Source organism: Cheilinus undulatus, linkage group 3, assembly GCF_018320785.1.
Source record: "Cheilinus undulatus linkage group 3, ASM1832078v1, whole genome shotgun sequence".
Taxonomy (NCBI): Eukaryota; Metazoa; Chordata; class Actinopteri; order Labriformes; family Labridae; genus Cheilinus; species Cheilinus undulatus.
Window position 1 is genome coordinate 46,607,481 of NC_054867.1, and position 18,573 is coordinate 46,626,053.

General features: G+C 40.7%; 1 protein-coding gene across 1 annotated transcript in view; it reads right to left on the reverse strand.

The window, feature by feature from the left end:
• The window catches only part of LOC121507547 (plexin-A2-like), a 210,553-nt gene that overhangs the window by 165,646 nt on the left and 26,334 nt on the right, over nucleotides 1-18,573 (reverse strand). The window contains exons 2-3 of the mRNA XM_041783970.1: nucleotides 12,983-14,324; nucleotides 2,306-2,488 (exon numbers count right to left, since the gene is read on the reverse strand). Coding sequence (XP_041639904.1) covers nucleotides 2,306-2,488; nucleotides 12,983-14,203 — 1,404 coding nt within the window. The 5' untranslated portion in view covers nucleotides 14,204-14,324. The remainder of the gene's footprint in view (nucleotides 1-2,305; nucleotides 2,489-12,982; nucleotides 14,325-18,573) is intronic.

Sequence of the window (18,573 nt, forward strand, 5' to 3'; positions counted from 1 at the left end):
TCCAATCTTAGCTTAGTGAGATGGCTCCAAAGTCAATGCCAGCCTAACCATCAAAATCCCTTCATAAATTTATGTTGTTTGTATCATTTCATTTTCACACCTATTTTTCTTTGGGATAAGGCTCTAACAATTAGTAACACAACTGACCTTTGTTTTGTAGTGCATATATTTAAGTAGTTTTCTTCAAATTGGGAACAAAGCATAGTCATTAGCTTACCTAATGTGGATGACTGCATGCTGATAACTTTTCAAACTTCTATTATTTATATCAAAGATGTTTTACACATCAGGCGCACAGATGGTCGAGTGGTTTAAGGTGCACACCATGTACACGGGCAGCCTTGGTTCGAGTCCGGCCTGTGGCCCTTTACCGCATGGGTCTCCCCACTCTCTTCCCTGTTTCCGAGTCTATCCACTGTCCTCCTCTATCTAATAAAGGCCCAAAAATAAATACATAAAAAAAGATGTTTTACACATGATATAAATCTGTTTTATTTCAGATTTAAAATTACTGAATTTATTGAGCTGTTTAACTAGGAGAATTGATTTCAATAACAGGTAAGCTCTAGTAGAGGAAAGACTGAGTGTTTGTTTAAAAAGTTAAGTAAATACCAGGTATCTGCTATGATGAGTTTGGAAATATCAGATAGTAAAAATTCAATGTTGTGCACATTCGGTCCTGTAAGTATCCCTGCACAACAGGGGCTGATCTCACAGTGACCCAGGGAGCCCTGGGCACCTTGGTAGTAGTTAGGAAGTTAAATCGCACCTTACTAGCCATCAGACTAAATTGCAGTCTTGGTCTAACTGGAACTTTACCCAGCAACTTTCAGATTTCTCACCCAAGCCCTTATCAACGGGACATACTATTATGCTTTTGGTTGTAAAAGATATGATTGATTGATTGAGATAAAAACAATTAATGCACACAAACTTAATGCCACCTGTGAAGCAGTCAGTGCCCCACCCTGGTCTAAGGGGGCCAGGCACAGTAAGCCAGTGGTTTTCACACTTTACTTGGCCGAAGCACACCTAGAATCTAGCTGAAATCTCAAGGCACACTATGTTCATATCCACACAGAATAGCCTCTTTAACACATGTTAAAGAATATTTAGTTGTTGTAGTAATAACGTGGTTGAGCAAAATCCCAGACACACCTAAACTTGCCTCAAGGCACACCAGCATGCCATGTCCCACCATTTGTGAACCACTGCACGAGACAATCCATACCATGTCTAGTCTAGTTTGTTTGACAAATGTGAGTGTGCCACTCTGCGCTCAGGCACAGGACACTTCTTTAGCCCTGGCGCTGATGGACGAGGTGGACTCTGGCAGGGTATGATTGCTATCGCATGCCCACAACACAGATATAGCAACCTACAGAGGAAGTTTTGTACGTGCACAGAAGAAGTTCTTATGCGATAATCAAGTTTTGAGTGCACAGATAAAGTTTCAAAGGCGCACAGGGATGCACAGAGAAAGTTTTGTCATGCACAGAGAAAATTTAATATGTTTAATAGGTTTGAATGGGCAGAGAAACTTATGTACCTGCCCCTTGAAAGTTTTTGACCCGTATGGAGAAAGTTTTTAGGGGACGAAGAAAGTTTCTCAAGTGTGCCGATAAAGTTTTTCATCAGCGCAGAGGAACTTTGAGTGGACAGAGGAAGTTTCCTGTGTGCGGTGAAAAAGTTTCTTAGTGGACAGATAAAAGTTTTGAGTAGACAGAGAAAGTTTCATATCTGCGCATAGAGTTTTGAGTGGGCAGAGGAAGTTTCGTACTCCCCCAGAGAAAGGTTCGAGTGGACACGGCAAGTTTTATATGTGCACTGAAAAGTTTATGAGCACAGAGAAACTTTCGGGTAGACAGAGAAAGTTTTGTACGTGCACACCGAAAGTTCTGCATGTGGCCAGAATATTTTCGTATGTGAACAGTGAAAATTTTGAGGGCTCTTGAGTTTTGCAATAATGACTCCATATGGGTGACTGGTGTGCTTCAGCACAGTAGATAGCAACTAGGCCTGATGTTAGTGTGCCCTTAAATGTCAGGACATTGCCTCTGACTGAGCGGTTTGCTGGCCAAAAAACTAACCAGAGCATTAATTGTAAAAAGAGACAGCGATATCGCACAGTTGGCAAAATGGTTAGCAGTCTGAAGAAATCATTTGTGTTTGGACTGGATAAGTGATGCCACTTGTCACAGAGATGATTATAAAGTGGAGAAAAGTACAATCCCTGAGGAGTGCTAAAAAGGCAAATACAGCCTGTCCTTCCTGATAAAACCTGTTAGTGTTTAAGTGCTCTCACCTTCTTCAGCCGTCCACTCTTGGTCCCCAGAAACACCACGCTGTGTCCATTGTAGACGTAGGAGGTGACAGAGGTCAGCCGGTCCCTGCTCTCCGTGAACACCGTTCGACCCGACACCAGCTGAGAACCCCCGAGGGGCTGGTTTATATCCAGGCCACAGAAGTGGTCATCAATGGGAACCGGCTGCATGAAGAGAGGGAGGTATGGAGAAAAAAAAAACACATTAACAGTGCTGGATTTTTCTCTTTTTTTCAGAAGAAATGGGGAGAAAAGAGAAGAAATGATTACAGGAGGTAGGGATGGAAAAGGCAAGAGTGAAAGAAAGGAGGAGTAGGGATGACAGATATTAGGAGGTGAGGTGGAGGTAACGAGAGCGTAAGTAGGAGCTCCAAAAATGACGGATATCGTTGTAGACACATGAGCACATGAGAGGAGAACTCAAACTGACTCCTGGTAAGCGTAACATGCGTTCAGGGCACGGTTTCCTCACATAAAATCGGTTACTTCAAAAGGGTTGAGGAGCTGCTGGATTTACCAACAAGCCTAGGAGCAGGCAAATTTTTGCGGCACTGACTAATTGCTGATGGCAAACACGAGAAAGGCTATGTGTTTTGTGCCTGTTTCTGTGATTTTTTAGATCGCTTGATCTGACATCACACAAACACACAGCACAAGAGATGTCAGGGTTTGATTAGGCATCAAAGAGAGCAGCATGCTAAGCAGTCCTGTTACATCTACTAACATGGACCTCAAACTCGGGCTAATTGCTTGTCATTCAGCGTATAAATCTACCTTTTTTAGGGCAGCTAATTTCTTAAATCACATCGCCTACTTCTCATGCACATTTTAGTGCTTACTGTCTACCCTCTTTCATCAAGACTTACTGAATGTTAGTGGAGTGACTTTATAACTCAACCTTCTCTGGCTTCATCCAGGTTACTTGGCTGATAACAATGCAGCTATTCAATATTTTAAATCCTCTCTGTGTATACAGTATGTTTTAACAGTAACAGCTCTTACTGTCATCTGTTTGCAGCAAAGCCTGAAAGCAAGCCTGAATTCTGATGGTGTTTTTTATTTGTAATAACTCATTGGTTAGGAGCATCTGTTCAATCATGAGATATGAACAGACATTTAAAGATCTTAAATGATGAATCCATCACACTTTTTGCATGAGTTTCTGCTTTAGAAGCAGGGGCGTAGCTAGGGAGTTTGGGCCCCCAGAGAGAATATTACACAGGGCCCCCCTTAACCGGACCGCCGAGCAACAAATGTTGCATCATTTTTACAAATATCTCTGCATTTTAATGTATTTTTTAATTATAATTTCCCCATTTATGAGCAATGATTTCACTATTAGATTTAATAGCATTATTTTGCAGTGCTGGACATCTGGACATTTAAGGGAGGAGCAGCCGACACTATTTACTAAGAAAAAATAAATAAAAACACACTTTTCATTGCAGGCTTCTCTAGTCAGAGAGTGACCGGACCAATCAGCATCCTTCTAGAGCAGTGTTACTCAACCCTGCTCAACCAAAGAGCCAAATTGTTGGAAATTACCTTTGCAAGAGCCACAATCGAAGTGGTAAAGTGGCAATAAAAATAAGTTTAAGTGCAAAAATGACCAAAAAGTGGCAAAGATTGATGAAAGGGGGCAAAACAAACATAAAAATGACTAAAACTGGGTAAAAGTGGAAAACATGGGGAGAAAAAGTGGCAAAAAAAAATGGATGAGAAGTGACCAAAAAAGTAGGTTACAGGTGACAAAAATGGTCAAAAACCAGCAAACCATAGAAATAAATTAGTGAAAAGTGACTAAAATGAGATAAAAGCAGCAAAAAATTGGGAAAAAATAGCAAAAAGTGGCATTTAATGGCAAAAGAAAATTTAAATGAATGAAAAGTGGTAGAAAATGGCAAATAGGGGAAAATTGTGAACAAAAAGGTGGGCAAAGGCAGCAAAAAAGGAATAAAAGTAGCAAGATTTACGAAAAGTGGCAGAAATTGTTAAAAGCGGTAACAAAATAGAAAAAGGGGCAAAATATTGCAAATAAGGGCAATGGAAATACACTGACAAAAAAATAAAGATTGACAATAAAAGCCTACTGTAGGAAATAAACTGATTTGTGACTTGTAATGGATAATTTCTGAGGTCAAAGTTTCCCTTTTTTAAAGATTTCTGGGGCAAAAATATTTTAAATTAAGACACAAAAGAGCCACAAATCATCACAAAAGAGCCACATGTGGCTCAAGAGCCACGTGTTGAGTAACTCTGCTCTAGAGGAAAGGTGGTAGCTCCAGGTGTGGTTTAGTTGAAACAACTGCAAGCCCGTAAACAATGGCGGCAGGTGAAGTAATCAGAAGAGCAAGGAAATGCATTGAAAGCTTTTTTTGGTAGAAAAGATGTTCCTGCTTCAGCAAGTGTTACCGACTGGCTCCACTGACCCTGAGTAAAGATAACAGTTGACTATCAGACTATGAAGGGGTTGCGTATGCCTACTACTACTTTGCCTAAGGTTTTGCCCATCCTGAACACCCCGGTGTTGCCCATATGGATGAGAAATATTTCCCATGCAATGAGTATTTGAAGACGTCTATCTGGCAGAACAGGTTAGTTTTTATTCTCACAGCACTATAACAGGTATTTAGATGAATTCTGAAAAGAACAGAAGCAGATGACAACTATTTCAGTGTTTGTTGTGCAACAATTCAGTGATTGTTTGCAAGCAGACCAAAACTACATTAAATTTCAATTTCTAGTAAAAAGATTCAGAGTGAATATGATCAATAAAACTGAGCAGGAGGTTTTTCTTTGTTTGAGGGGAATTTTCCCTTTAGTTTCAGAACACTTGTTATGAAAGACAAATGTGTAATTTTACAGGGTTTGCAGATTTAATTGCGGTCAAGTTTGACAGAAAATCTCGACTTTCAATTTCAAAACCCGATTTATGGATTTAATTGATTTATTTCCCAGCCCTAATGCCAGATGTGGTTAGTTTGAGTTATGATGCTCTTATAAGAGCTGATGAGGAAATACTGTTGGGTTTTGAGTATTTATACTTAAGATTTTTACCCTCCTCCCTTATTTACCTCAGGGCCTCATTATTGTCTTTGCCCAGGGCCTCCAAAATGCTAAATTCACCCTTGCCAAGGCTGCAGACTCCTCTGTGTTCTTACTGCTATAACTGGCTGGTAGTGAGATTTACTTTCTTAAAAAGCAAAAACAAGAAAACAACTAAGAATTGGAAATAAAGAGAGAAAAAAACATGTACATCTTTTTAAGTCATTATCCCAGGACTTAGGCTTTTAAAATCACAAGATAGAAGAGAAAAATTTCCAAGATAAGTTAATTTTCCTTGAAAAGCCGCAGCTGTGCATCAACATGCCCACTGTTTATCTTTGAGTAATAAATCAGCAAACACAGAAACAGAGGATCTAATGACATCCTAACAAACTGTAGCACCATGTTTCATTTACAGACCGGTTTAAAAATAACGATCTTTGGTTAGCCGTACTGTGAGAGTTAATTATTGAATTATTATGTGCCTCTGTCCTCCTTCAGCTGCTTTTATGAATAATATTACATCTTATTTGTTTGAACACATGGTGAAATCAAAGCTCAGTGATGTGATGAATATCATTGTCTTCATGCTTCTCTTTCAACTTGTTTCTATAAAAGCCGCTCATTATACAGAATTATGGCTTTCACACCACAAAAGACTTGGACATTTACAAGAAAGCCTTTTTCTCAAGATCAAGAGCAGGTCTCCGAGGGTTCAAATACTGCTGACAGCGACAACAGAAGACGTGAAGAGGTGAGGAGAGAAGGGGTGGAGAAGGAGGAGGGAGCTGGTGCCCAAACCCCTGAATGGAATCAAAGCTCCTCACAAGACTCCTCTGATTAGCATTGTGGAATTAATCTCCTCCAGCTCTGCTGCTCTGGTGGGATCCTGAAACCTGAAGGCTCTTCAAACCAACTCTGACTGCCTGCTTATCACCTAACAGGGCTGCAGACGCAGATAATCAGGGTGCCAACTTTGAGGAAATCTATATCAGCACTGCTCACTGCCATATGGTTGAGAAATGTGCATGAAAGTGTGTTTGCTGGACTAATTTTACTTACTATTAAGCTCCTTCCTGTGCAGATCAGACCATAAAATGAATAACCCTTCATAAACTTCAGTAATAAGGGAGCAGCTGTGGCCTAGTCATAGAGTTGGTTGCTGAGGTTGGTGCTTTGATTTCCAGCCATGCCAAAGTGACACTGAATCCCAAATTGCTCTGGAGTGGCATAGTACTGTCTGAATGGGGTTAGTTGATACTGATGGGCACTTTACATAATATCCTCTGCCACTGTTTAATAGATTTGATGTAAAACGGTGAACATGGCACTTGTAAAAGTGCTTGGATTTGGCAGAAAATCAGCTATCAACAGCTATCATATTTTGGTCCTTAACATTGGGGCATGCATTTTAACTATTTCTACTCTTTTTCTGTAGCAGGATTAACCAGTCTGATATCCTGTTATTTATGCGTGGCTTGATTCAGCTCACTGATAAACTGTCAGATTTAAAAGAAAGAAAAAAAAACACTTCTAGCTTTGCAGAATAAATCATAAATGCATCATTAATGTAGAATGAGCATTTTAAAAAAGAATCTCTTAGTGTCACAATAAATAAGAGTAACTTTGTACTCAGTACATTTACATGCACAGTTAAGTCATCCACTAATTAATGTAAACTATCTTATCTACCTCTAAATGATTGCACATTTTATACTTTTAATCATGTCTATTCAGCATCCACGCAACCAACCTACCATTAATCCACACAGACTTTTATAGAGGTTCTTTGCAGATGATGTCACACAGCAGAGAACTCTGCTGGGGGGCAAGTAGTAATTTCTGCACAGAGAAACGACCAAAAGGTCATGTTTGTAGTGTTTATGATTATGTCAAGCATTCAAAGTGTGGAAAAAAACTCCTTAATTCTTGAGCTATGAAGTAGAAATGAAATATTCAGGCAAAAAAAAAAAAAAAATCCCCTCTGTCTAAAGCCTGGACCAGCAATGTCACACAAGCCTTATGTAATGGTTCATTTCCACAAAGTGGTCCAGTCCAGTTGGACAGAGGCCATGGATTAGCAAGTTAAACTCTAATCTTGCCTGTGTTTCCTCAGCTGTTGTCTGTCCACTCTCGCCCTTGTGATGGGACATATATGTCACTTTTTAGAGATCCAGATCATTTGGCTCAGTTCAGCAGAGCTGGTTGTTTGACTCCCAAACTGCTTTTTATTTGGTAACAGTTTGGCTTTTTAAATGTGGATTAAATAATGACACAGAATAGAGGAAAGGAAACTGGCACTCAAATGACAGCTAGCTACTGTGGCTCACATCAAACAGCCATTTAGTAGAACAACGCATCTTTACTCGGTTGCTTACTTCACACAGTTTATTTAGTTGATAGTATATTACCTTTTCAGTTAAAAGCATGTTTATGAAGGAAATATGTGGTTTTGTATATTAAAGGGGCTCAGCTAGCATCTTAGCTAAGTACAAGACTTTTCTAGACCCTTGTTTCCCATCATCAGGCTAGATGACACTAAGGCCTAGAGGGACAGAGTAATGTGATATTGATCGCTTCCAGATAAATCAGTAAAAATGTGGTAAAAAATCTTTTTTTGTAAAGTTGGGATCGTATTTCTTTTGAGTGGGCGTGGCTTAGACTCATTCCACTGACACGCCTACACCATCCTGGAGCAGATTTTTCTGCCTCATTTTTCATGATTTTAAAGCTTAATTTTATAAACTTAGAGATGTTTTTATTGACTGAAATCTGGTCTGGTGGTTCATAATACAGTGGCCTGCAATACACCAAACCTAAAATGAGGCTTTTTTTTCACTTTACAGGAGCTTTAAGTTGTGATAGCCATATTTTTCTTTCACTTAAGTACTCAAAATTCTTATCAAAACAATTATGAACTGTATTTATTGTTGCTTTGGTAAAATATAGCCTGTTCCAAAATGCATACTCCCTATTTCCTAAAATTAAACAAGTGTCTATAAGTGTTAATGACAACATGTCAGAGTTCATAGATATGCCATAACCTGCACTAAGTTCAGGATGTCAGATAAAGGAGAGAAACTGAGGCAGCTGTTGAACCCAACAATAATTTGTTAAAATACTTTTCAGCTCCAAATGGGGGCAAATGTCAGGAGGCACCACTGCTACTAATCCAACACACATGCGTTCAAATTAATAAATCACACTGGAGGAGGGCCCACGGGGCTTTTCAGGGGCCTAGCTGTTTTCGTGGGCCTGCCTGATGCAGCCTCTCCTTATAGCTTATGATGATATCCAAACCTAGAAACAGCCCAACCTCTGCTGTGTCTACTTCACAGGCCAAAGCTCAGCATGCAAACTGTGGAGCATGCACATAATACTTTGTCAGAATGATTCTATTCATGCAAGAATAATTGATCTCCAACCATTATTGAGGGCTAGAAATTCAATACAATTTAAGACAGAATTACATGCATTTTAAAAGTCCACTTTTGGGCAAACTAACTGGGCAAAATGGTCAGGTTTTTCTAAGTGCATATAAAAATACAGCGTGTGCAGTCATTTTATCTGCATTGATGGACTGATCGACTGAATGTGCGACACATTTTCCTGTATAAGAAAAGTGCTGAAGATGAAGTTTGACTGGGCTTGACCTTTTTGGTGGAGGGATAATGTCCCTGCTTTTATACCGTTATAATGCAGTCAGATGTAGCTCAAGCTAGCTCTCTGCTCCCCTCAGATAAATTGGAGCCAATTTAGTCATAAAAACTGCATTGTGGATTTATTTTGGGTTTATAATGGAAATGCACAAGTGTTGTGTAAAGCATGAAGAACAGCAGATAGACATAAAAACTGTGTTTAAGCTGACATGCATTGTTTAATTTATCTACCTCAAATCATCATAACAATGCTGAACCGACACTGCTAAACATCCTGCAGGTCTACTACCAGCGTGCTGTTTGAGCTTTGGAGCTCCTGTCAATCTGTCTCCAGTGAGTGGCATTTTCGCTTTAACCTGCAAGTCTCAAAGGGGACACTAAAGCTGTTTGACCCCAAATTAAGCAGACTTCCATGTCAGTTATTCATCTGTAACAGACAGAACAAAGAGACCTCTTTGTGCTGAATGTAATCAATCAAATGATGGTTCAATGCTGCATTTATTTTGGGACTATCCATTAATCTAACAACTGTGGGCTGAAATATCTCCTTTTTTCTGGTGTTTACCAAAGGAATCTCTTTCCGACAAAGATTTGAGGGAGTTTAGCTTCAGAGGACATCTAATCTCCCCTAAAACATTCAAACAGCTCCATTGGTGGGCGTAGTGTTGGCAAATAAAAAATAGTTTTATTATCAAAGACCGGATGACACCAACTCCTAATGCTTCAGGAACCAGGTGAATGAAGTTGTTCTGGTTTTACACATGGAGAAAGGGAGGAAGTGAGAATAATTATCTCATAATTTACCATATTAAACTCCCCTCTTTCCATTCATGTCAGTGGGGGAGTAGGGGGAGGCAGACCATCAGCCGGACTCTGCACCCCTGTCTCTGCTCCCGCCGTCCTCCACCAAAGCTCTCTCTCCTGACCTTTCTCTGTCCTTCTATGTTGTTTTGTTTTCTCTTTGCAGATCCTTTTCAAGAGCATTGTCAGCACCAGGAATAGTTCTTTACTGGGTGGCAATTATGAGTTATGTGTTTGGGTATTGTCGCTGCCTGCTTGCATGTACAGATCCTGGGTCTGTTGAAGGTGGCGATGCTGTTGGGGCTGTGGTGGCCATATGTTAGGGTAGCTATTATGGAGGTGTGTGGCTCTGGGCTGATGGAGATCACTCTTTAACCCTCTGGAGGTGTCATAGGACTAACTGAATAAAACACCAGCAAAGAGGGGCTCCCACTTGACAGTTCTGGCTAAGTGCTGGCTCTTTGCTACTCATAGGTCTGCAAATACTACCGGTGTAATTGGGTTTAGAGATTTTAATCCTGATTATTTAATCTTTCAGAAGGGCATAAGTACCCTGTGTTGGTTTCAAATGAAGGAATAACTAAAAAAATAGGAAGTATCCTTGGGCTTTCTGCAACACTTGGATCAATACTGTCTGCCTTTATATTTACATATCAATTGCATATGCTTAAAAATAGCATAAAATGTACAAATCAATATTTTATGGAGTCTTTTTGGAAAACAACAGGCTCAGAAATGTTTTAATGCTTGCCCTTTTTGAATGTGGTTGGATTGGTTTTATCTGATGCAATCTCAGGACATCAGGAAAATCTCAGTGCTTAAAGGCTTTTGGGACACAGCAAATTCTCACCCAGGTTGAAACTCAGACTGAAACAATTTCATGTCTTGCTCTTGATATTTCATGTAAACTTTTGTTCATGAATATCTCTATAACTTTTTGTCCCAATGCGACAGTCCCCGTTAAAGACACCTTTGCCCAGCTTGTGACGGCCCCAAAAATGACTCTTATTATTCCTTTTTTTAAATTGTCCACAAATTTAAGAACATATTGCAGCTCTGATTGTGGTTGCACACAATTAAAACTTCCCCTGACACATTTCAGTCTGATTTGCTGTCCAAATAGTCACAGAAAATGTTTGTTTTGCCTAACAACTGAATGCATTTTGATGAACATTAAATGTTAATGCTACAATGAGGCATTTTTCTGTTGTAAGCCAGTAAGTAGTCAAATGTTCCTTCAAAATAAAAGTACTCTTGCCAGTGAATGCTTTCAGTGGGAAGCTGCAATAGTAGGTAATAGTAAGCAATTAAGTTACACAGCTCTATGGTTAAAAATTTGCCCTTAAGGCATCTAGGGTGCTGGGGTGCAGAGTCAAGCTCGACACATGTCGACACACCTGTGTGTAGTTCAGCAGCCAAGGTCAAGCTCAACAGCATCATTTGTCTGGGACTTTCCCCCTAGTGACCTGGTAGGAGACTGCCGGTGGTTTTCAGGCCCTTGAGACATCCACAGCATGGCCAGGGGCAACCCTACCTGCCCGCATGATACCCTAGGCTTTGTTTACTCGTCACATCCACCTCTTACCCCATCCTTAAGGTGTAGACTTTGTTAATTTTTCATCAGATTATTTTCCTGTGCCCCTGGCAATATGCAAGGACATCCAGAGCCTGACCAGAAGTTGTGTCAATCCTCCTTTCCACGCACTGTTGCCATCAGGAGATTTACTCACCACGTCCTACTTTAGCCTTAATTTTTTACTAAAAGTTTAATAAATAGTAACTTTAATAAAAGTTCTTCACAGTACTGTGCATATAGTAAAGGAAAATAATGGATCCAAACTAAAATCCACATCAATTCAAAAAGTTTAATCCCAACAGTATCCACCATCTCTTAATTTGTAGATTATAGTTTCAGATTTGAACATACACGTCCACATGTACTACCAATCCTGTACAAATTAGCATCTGGATTTCTGCACCTCTCTCTCCATCAGAAGCAGTCAACAGAATGTGTGTTAGATGTTGTAAACAAGGATAATGGCATCATTAGGCTAATTATTTCGGTGTTTGTTGAGAATAACACGCTTAATTATTTCCTTCAAGGCCCACTATCCAAACAAACTTTGCTCTTCACACATGCCAATATTCCTCAACATGTACTTAAACATTATGTTCATATGCTATTCTATTTAATTCTTAGGTATTTAGTTACAGTAAAGGGCTGAAAAATCCAGGAAAGTAATCTAATTGCAATTTTTGAATCCAATATTGTAATTGCAATTTAATATGCAATACTTTTAAAGTTGCTAATCTAATAAATTTTTCAACAAACACAAACAATAAATTGTTCTATACCATAACCAACACAATGTTAGAATAAAGTAGGGCTGAACGACTTTGAAAAAATATCTAAGGTGATTATTCCAACTCATATTGCAAACTTCATAAGAATTGCTGTTTTGAAGGGAATGGTCATTTCTTCTCATTTTCATAACAGAATATTAGAAAAATAAGAAAAGCATGATTCTTTTGTGAATAGGGGTGTTAGAAAATATTCATACACTGATATATCGCGATATTTCGAGAAACAATACTGTATTGATATTTTAAAATGCAGTATCGACATTTTTAATTGATAATTTACTTTGTTGGTGCGGTAGTTTGTGGTGTAATTTCACCCCCTGACCACTAGTTGGCTGCAGGCTGGCATATCCAAAATGTCGCAATATATTGCCTTGCTCATAGCATCACAATCTATCACAATATATCAATATCGGCGCCCCTGTATCACAATACATATCGTATCGCCAGATTCTTGCCAATACACACCCCTATTTGTGAGCTGTTCTAAAATGTTTATAACTGAATGTTTGCATGTCAAGTGTACTACTTTTACCATTACTGGTATTGTGAACCTTTCTGGTTGAAGACATATTGCACCCTCTGTGATTTGAAAAGTGCAGCAGGACATGCTGTGATTTAATCTTATTTTGGATTCATTGCACAGCCCTATTTCAGTGTTTGTTCCAGTATTTCTGTTAATGCTGAATTGTTAACATAATAGTCTGATAGCAAGGCTGCAGGTCTGGTCTGAAAACACCTTCAGAGATGGAGAAACCAGAGGTTGCTCTTCTGTCTTTCTCCCTCCACTTACCGCCTTGGTGCACTGTACGTCCTTTCCCAGCAGCCAGTGCAGCTCCAGGTTCCCCTCCCCCTGGTAGCAGGACTGCAGTCGCTCCTTGATTCTTGTGTTGATGTCTTGAATGGTGAAAACACAGAGAGCTGAGTGATCCGGGGGGTCGTGTAGCTGCTTCTGTCCCTTTGAGAACACAGCAAACAGCACGTCCTCGTGGGCGCTGATGTTGAGCGACTTTGCCAGAACCCTGCCAGCCTTGGACAGGTACGCAGCCTGTAACAGGCGGTATTCCTCGCCTCTGTGTACACACCCCACAGGAAGTGACACGTAGGAGTGGAACTTCTTGTCACCTTTGCAGAGGCGGATGATCCGAGAGGTGTAAAACAGGTCACCAGGTGAGCTTCCCGCCGGCATCCCGTTGTCAGGCGTCTCCGGCTGGACTGTCATGAAGTAGACGAAGTTTCCGCTGGCGAAGCCGTAGATGTAGTAGATGTCAAAGTGTGGGACGAGAGCCAGAGTGTCCGAGGGGATTTTAATGAGAGAGGACACAAAGTCAGTGTGAAGCTCATAGTCCAGCATGGCAGAGGATTCTGGGTCACGAGGCAGCTTACGGCTGGATATCGTTGGGAAGTAGTCCTGTTTGCCACCAACAGCTGTGCCAATGTACAAAGTGGCATCCTGATTCTGCGAGGGCACGACAACCCCGAACATGGTCCCTGTCTGGTTGTCACTGGACAGATAGTGCTCTTTCTTGTGTGTTGGCTCCACGAGGATAAACAAGTCGTCCAGCCTCATCAGCTTACAGACGCCCTGGTAGAGGCTGCCACAGGCCAGCAACCGGTTATGAGAGTAGTCGATGAGCAACAGTTTGTTCACATTGTCTGTGGAGGCGAGAGACTCAGAGCACGGCTGCACAATCAGGGGAGGATAACAAGCTTTGTTGTCATACTCTGGGCCTGTATCGTGGGACACCAGGAGGGTTAGATTGGCTGACAGTTTGTAGATTCTGTTGACAGCTCCGACATAAAGAGCACCAGTGGACTGATGCACAGTCAGGTGGTTCAGTGACCACTCTTTCCTCTCTGATTGGAAGCTGTTTAAAGTCTGTCCAACAGTCTTTTGGCTCATAGAGATAAGAGTCAATAGCCATAGAGCCAGAGGCCATGACATAACCTTTAGACGGCCGTGTCCTTTAGTAAGGCCGCAGTGAGTCCATCCTCTCTCCAAGCACGTCCCCATCCCCACAGGGCTCTGAAAACCTCCAAGCTCAGAGAAAACTCCCAGGAATGTGATGCAGGGTTTTGCTGAAAAGATGCTCTAAAGTGCCGTCTCCTTGTTCTTAAGTGATCTTCACATATTTCTGAAAAACACAGAAAGATATTTGTTTAAGCTCAGCAGAGCCATCGCTCTTCAAAAGTGGAAAATTCTTTCAGGGTAACATTAGACACATTATCTGAAAACCTAGAAATATATGTGCTTGTTCCTCCCTCAGTCTCTGCTTAGTCAGACACACGAGACATCAAAGAAACAAGTAATCATTTGTTCAAACTGTCTCCCCATATTTACTAGCCTTAGAGATGGTCCAATTTCCCCCCTACCAACAGGGGGGCTCATTATATTCTCTTTTGTGTAACGGAGAACTAACTGTGGCCTATTACTTGAACAAAGCAGTGACAATCTGTAGCCGTGCCGCCTCGCTGTTTCGTTGGCTAATTAAATGATTCAAATGTATTAATTATGCGTCCATATTTTGGGCTCCCTGTTTCCTTTTCTCCCCTCCTTCTTGTTCGTTTAAATGGTTGAATCCAGGAGGAATTAATCACTCTCCACTGCGGCCGACATTCCTAAATTAATCAGGCTTTTTCCAGGGAGTCATTAGAGATTCAGAGCCAGGCAGCATCAAGCCTCGCACTTCCCTGTTTAATTTCATTAGCATATTTTATGTAGTTATTTCCAGGGGACAAACAATGTCCCTCAAACACAGCGTGGACAGCAGGATGGATGAGTTAGAGGTATGACAAAGGATGTTTGATGTGTTCGCTCCACTATTCCCCATGTCACTGCTGTTTTTATGATGTGTTTTAGTTTGAAGCAGGATGAGACAGAATAGGCCCATTTGGGACTAAAAAAGGTTTTTATCTCAAATAAAGATGCTTTTTTCAGTGATGGTAACACAAGCATTGTGGATATAGTGGCTTCATATGCAGTGTTACCCCACAGAGTCCATTAATGGAGTAATAAAACTGTCTGCATAGGAGGACGGCTCATAAATTAAGACACCTACATGACCCTAAATCCTGCTTGTACCATGAGAAGCTTCAACAAAAGTGCTTTCCATTTCACCCTTTGTTTTCTCCATGTATTATTTTAGCACCTCTAACACACTATACATTTTAATAATAATGAAAAAGACAATTTATTGAGGTCATTTAACTAAAAGTCGACTTTTTAAATGCATACAAACATGTAAGACCATCTGTATTTGTACTAAATCAGTCGAACACACCCCTATGATGTAGCTGGGGGGGGGGCAAGAGGATCTGACTGCAGACCTCTATGGTGGATCATCTTGGGCTCATCTATTGTAAACCTCTACAATGGGCCGACCTAGACCGTGGGGTGGGGAAGTGACATACATTACCCAAGCCACATCTAAAATGATGTACTGAATTATGTGTACTTTCTGCACGCTGTCAGGGGTTACAGTAAGCAGCTATTTTTCCCAACAACAGAATTTTATGAATAAAAATAAAACAGTTACTGAGGGGGATAAATTTGAAGTTAACACACCACAAACTAAGAAAAACCCGAAGAGGGTTAGGGTTAGGCATCCAAACTCTAAGGCAGGGGTGTCAAACACATATTGAGTCTGGGGCCAGATTTGCTCCAATGACATGTCCTGAGGGCCGGAATATTTAGGCCAGGAGTGTCAAAGTCAATGGTGGATTCTGAATTTAGGGCTAACCTAGGAGCCTAACAAGGTCAGCATTTAACTATAAACTGTCATATTCACCATTAGTAATATATGAAAAAACACATAAATGTTAATAAATATATAATAAAATATATGTCAAATATATATTAATAAATTATTCAGAGATGAAAAAACTCAAAATCATAAGTTTAAAGACTCAAAGTCTGAGATAAAAAGTCAAATGTTTTAGTCCAAATGGTCAAAAAAAGAAAATTTAAAGGCAAAATAATGTTTTAAAAAGGCAAATTTATGAGACAGAAAATCACAAGTTTAAAGGGTAAAAATATGACTTCAAATTTTAAATTGTGAATCTTGAAGGTTAAAATATGATATGAAGATTTAACACACTATATCCAAGGAAAACCCAAAGAGGGTTAGGGTCAGGCACCTGAACCCTAAAGGTTAGGGCTAGGTTAAAGGGAAGGGGAGGGGGATACAATTACAAAAATAACACTCCATAAATGAAGGTCAGCCCAGCAAGGGTCAGCACATCACTTCCCGCCTCACAGTCGAGGTCGCCCCATTGTAGAGGTCTGAAACAGATGAGCCTGAAACGCCCCACCATAGGTGGTCTGCAGCCAAATACCTCTCCAATCGGTCACAAACTCTCAAAGGGGTTCTGAGCATGCTCTGCAGTTCCCATGCTGAGCTTTAACAGGATATATGGGGAGAGAGCACCGGAACAAGCACCAAACTGTGCTAAGACCTTGACTCAAACCCATAACCAGTGCACTGAGGGCTAGCCTTTGTATATGAGCGCCTGCTCTACCCACTGAGCTAAACCAGCAGTTCTTGGTCCATAATAACCCTGGAGTGGCATCTCTTTCTGTGTTGAGTCTCAATTCAGTTCAGCAGTAGACTGACTAGTCATTTTTTTAGCCAGGAAACAAAAACAGTAACAGTTATAAGGTAGATTTGAGGCTAAAGTTGAAATGTTTGACCTGAATCGATGGATTGTTAGAGAAGATTTATTTCCCAGCAAGACAATGACCTGAAGCATACAGAAAAAGCTACACACGATGGAGTAAAGTTTCAGTGTCCAGATGTGCAAGCCCGTTGAAGACCTATCCACACAGACTCAGTGCTGTGATTGCAGCCAAAGGTGACTCTACTCAAAACTGACTTGACGGGGATGAAGATTGACACAGTCATTTATTTTACATTACTTATTTTTATTCACTTATTTTACAAAAAAACTTTTTCACTTTGACATTAAAGAGGTAAAGAAAAATTACATTGACCATGATTGATTCATAAAATGAATGAAAGGGTAAAACATCCAAGGGGGTGAATACTTTTTAAAGGTACTGTATATTTCTACGTAGGGATCTGCAAATAGAGATTAGAGGAAAAACTCATAAATCCTTCAGTGAAATTCATCTAAATGTCCCCTAAAGATGTCCTGCCAATTCCCGGAGGCCTTCAGCTCAAAGACAACTGTCCATGTTGGCCGGAGCTAATGTAAACAGGGTGTTTTCTCAGCGAGACTTCCTCCGGTATAACTAAAGGTTAAATGGAGACAGCCATGTCAGGTCCTAATGCGGGGGTCATGATGCGGTGGGTGCTCTCCATTGGCTGGCTAACAGGACGTCCAGCAGACTTGAGCGGGAGCCAGCGATGGAGCGGATGGACTGACACTGAGCCTGCTGGTTCGAGTCCAGCTCTACTCCAGCATCTCCTGTCCATCTGTCCACGCAGCGCTCACACCCAGGGGGGCCGAAGTCACTCGAGTGTCTCGACCCACTCTGCTCATTTTGGCAGACTCGGCGTAAGCATCTCTAGCAGTAATTGGCCACCATAGAGCAACATCTGACAAACACTGTTCCTGGATTTCAAACTAAAGTTGAACGTTTGTTTTCTTATTTATAAGACAGACATTTGCACAGAGCCATATGAATCAACTAGAGTCACTCTCTGCTTGTCTTCTTTCTATCTTTGTCCTTATATTTCTTTAAAGTTGGATGACAGAAGCTGCTTCTTTTCTGTGCTTTGCTGTAATTTTCCCCGACTGGACTCAGCAACTGTGTTTGCTTTTATTAGTTCTCAGAAAAGCTGAGATTTGGCAGGACATGTTGGCTTGAATAGCTACAGCTTCTTTATTTTGGGAGAAATAGTGTCCAGCAAATTCCTTCTGGAAATCCCTCAAATCATCTGCTTTGCAAGCTGACGAGTCCCTGAACCAGTTCCTGTTTTGATGTAACTGCAAATTTCAGACGTTTGTCCCTTTAATATGAAACCCTGAACATTCAGGCCTTGATGAAATCTTTCAAAGGACGCGTGTCTGTCCTTTATTTAGACGGCGTCTTGGTTAACTGAAATATAGCAGCACTTGTTTTCCAGCACACAGAATTTCCTGGACCAGCAGTCAGCAGAAACCTTTCAGAAATCTTTCTCTGAGTCTTTTGTCTGCATTTGTGATGTGGGCTTTATGTTGTGAAAGAGGAACGCTGAAATGGATGTAATGCATCAAAGAGCTGTTTGAAAGTGGGCGGGTAAGATCACAAAAATCTGACTCAATCTTTTGTGCGGCTTCTTGAGACGCCACAAAAAGCAGCAGACAATTGATTTCCTGTTTACCAATTCAACTAGGGTTGTCTGTGCTTTGTGAAACTCAGCAGAATCCCATTACTTTGGA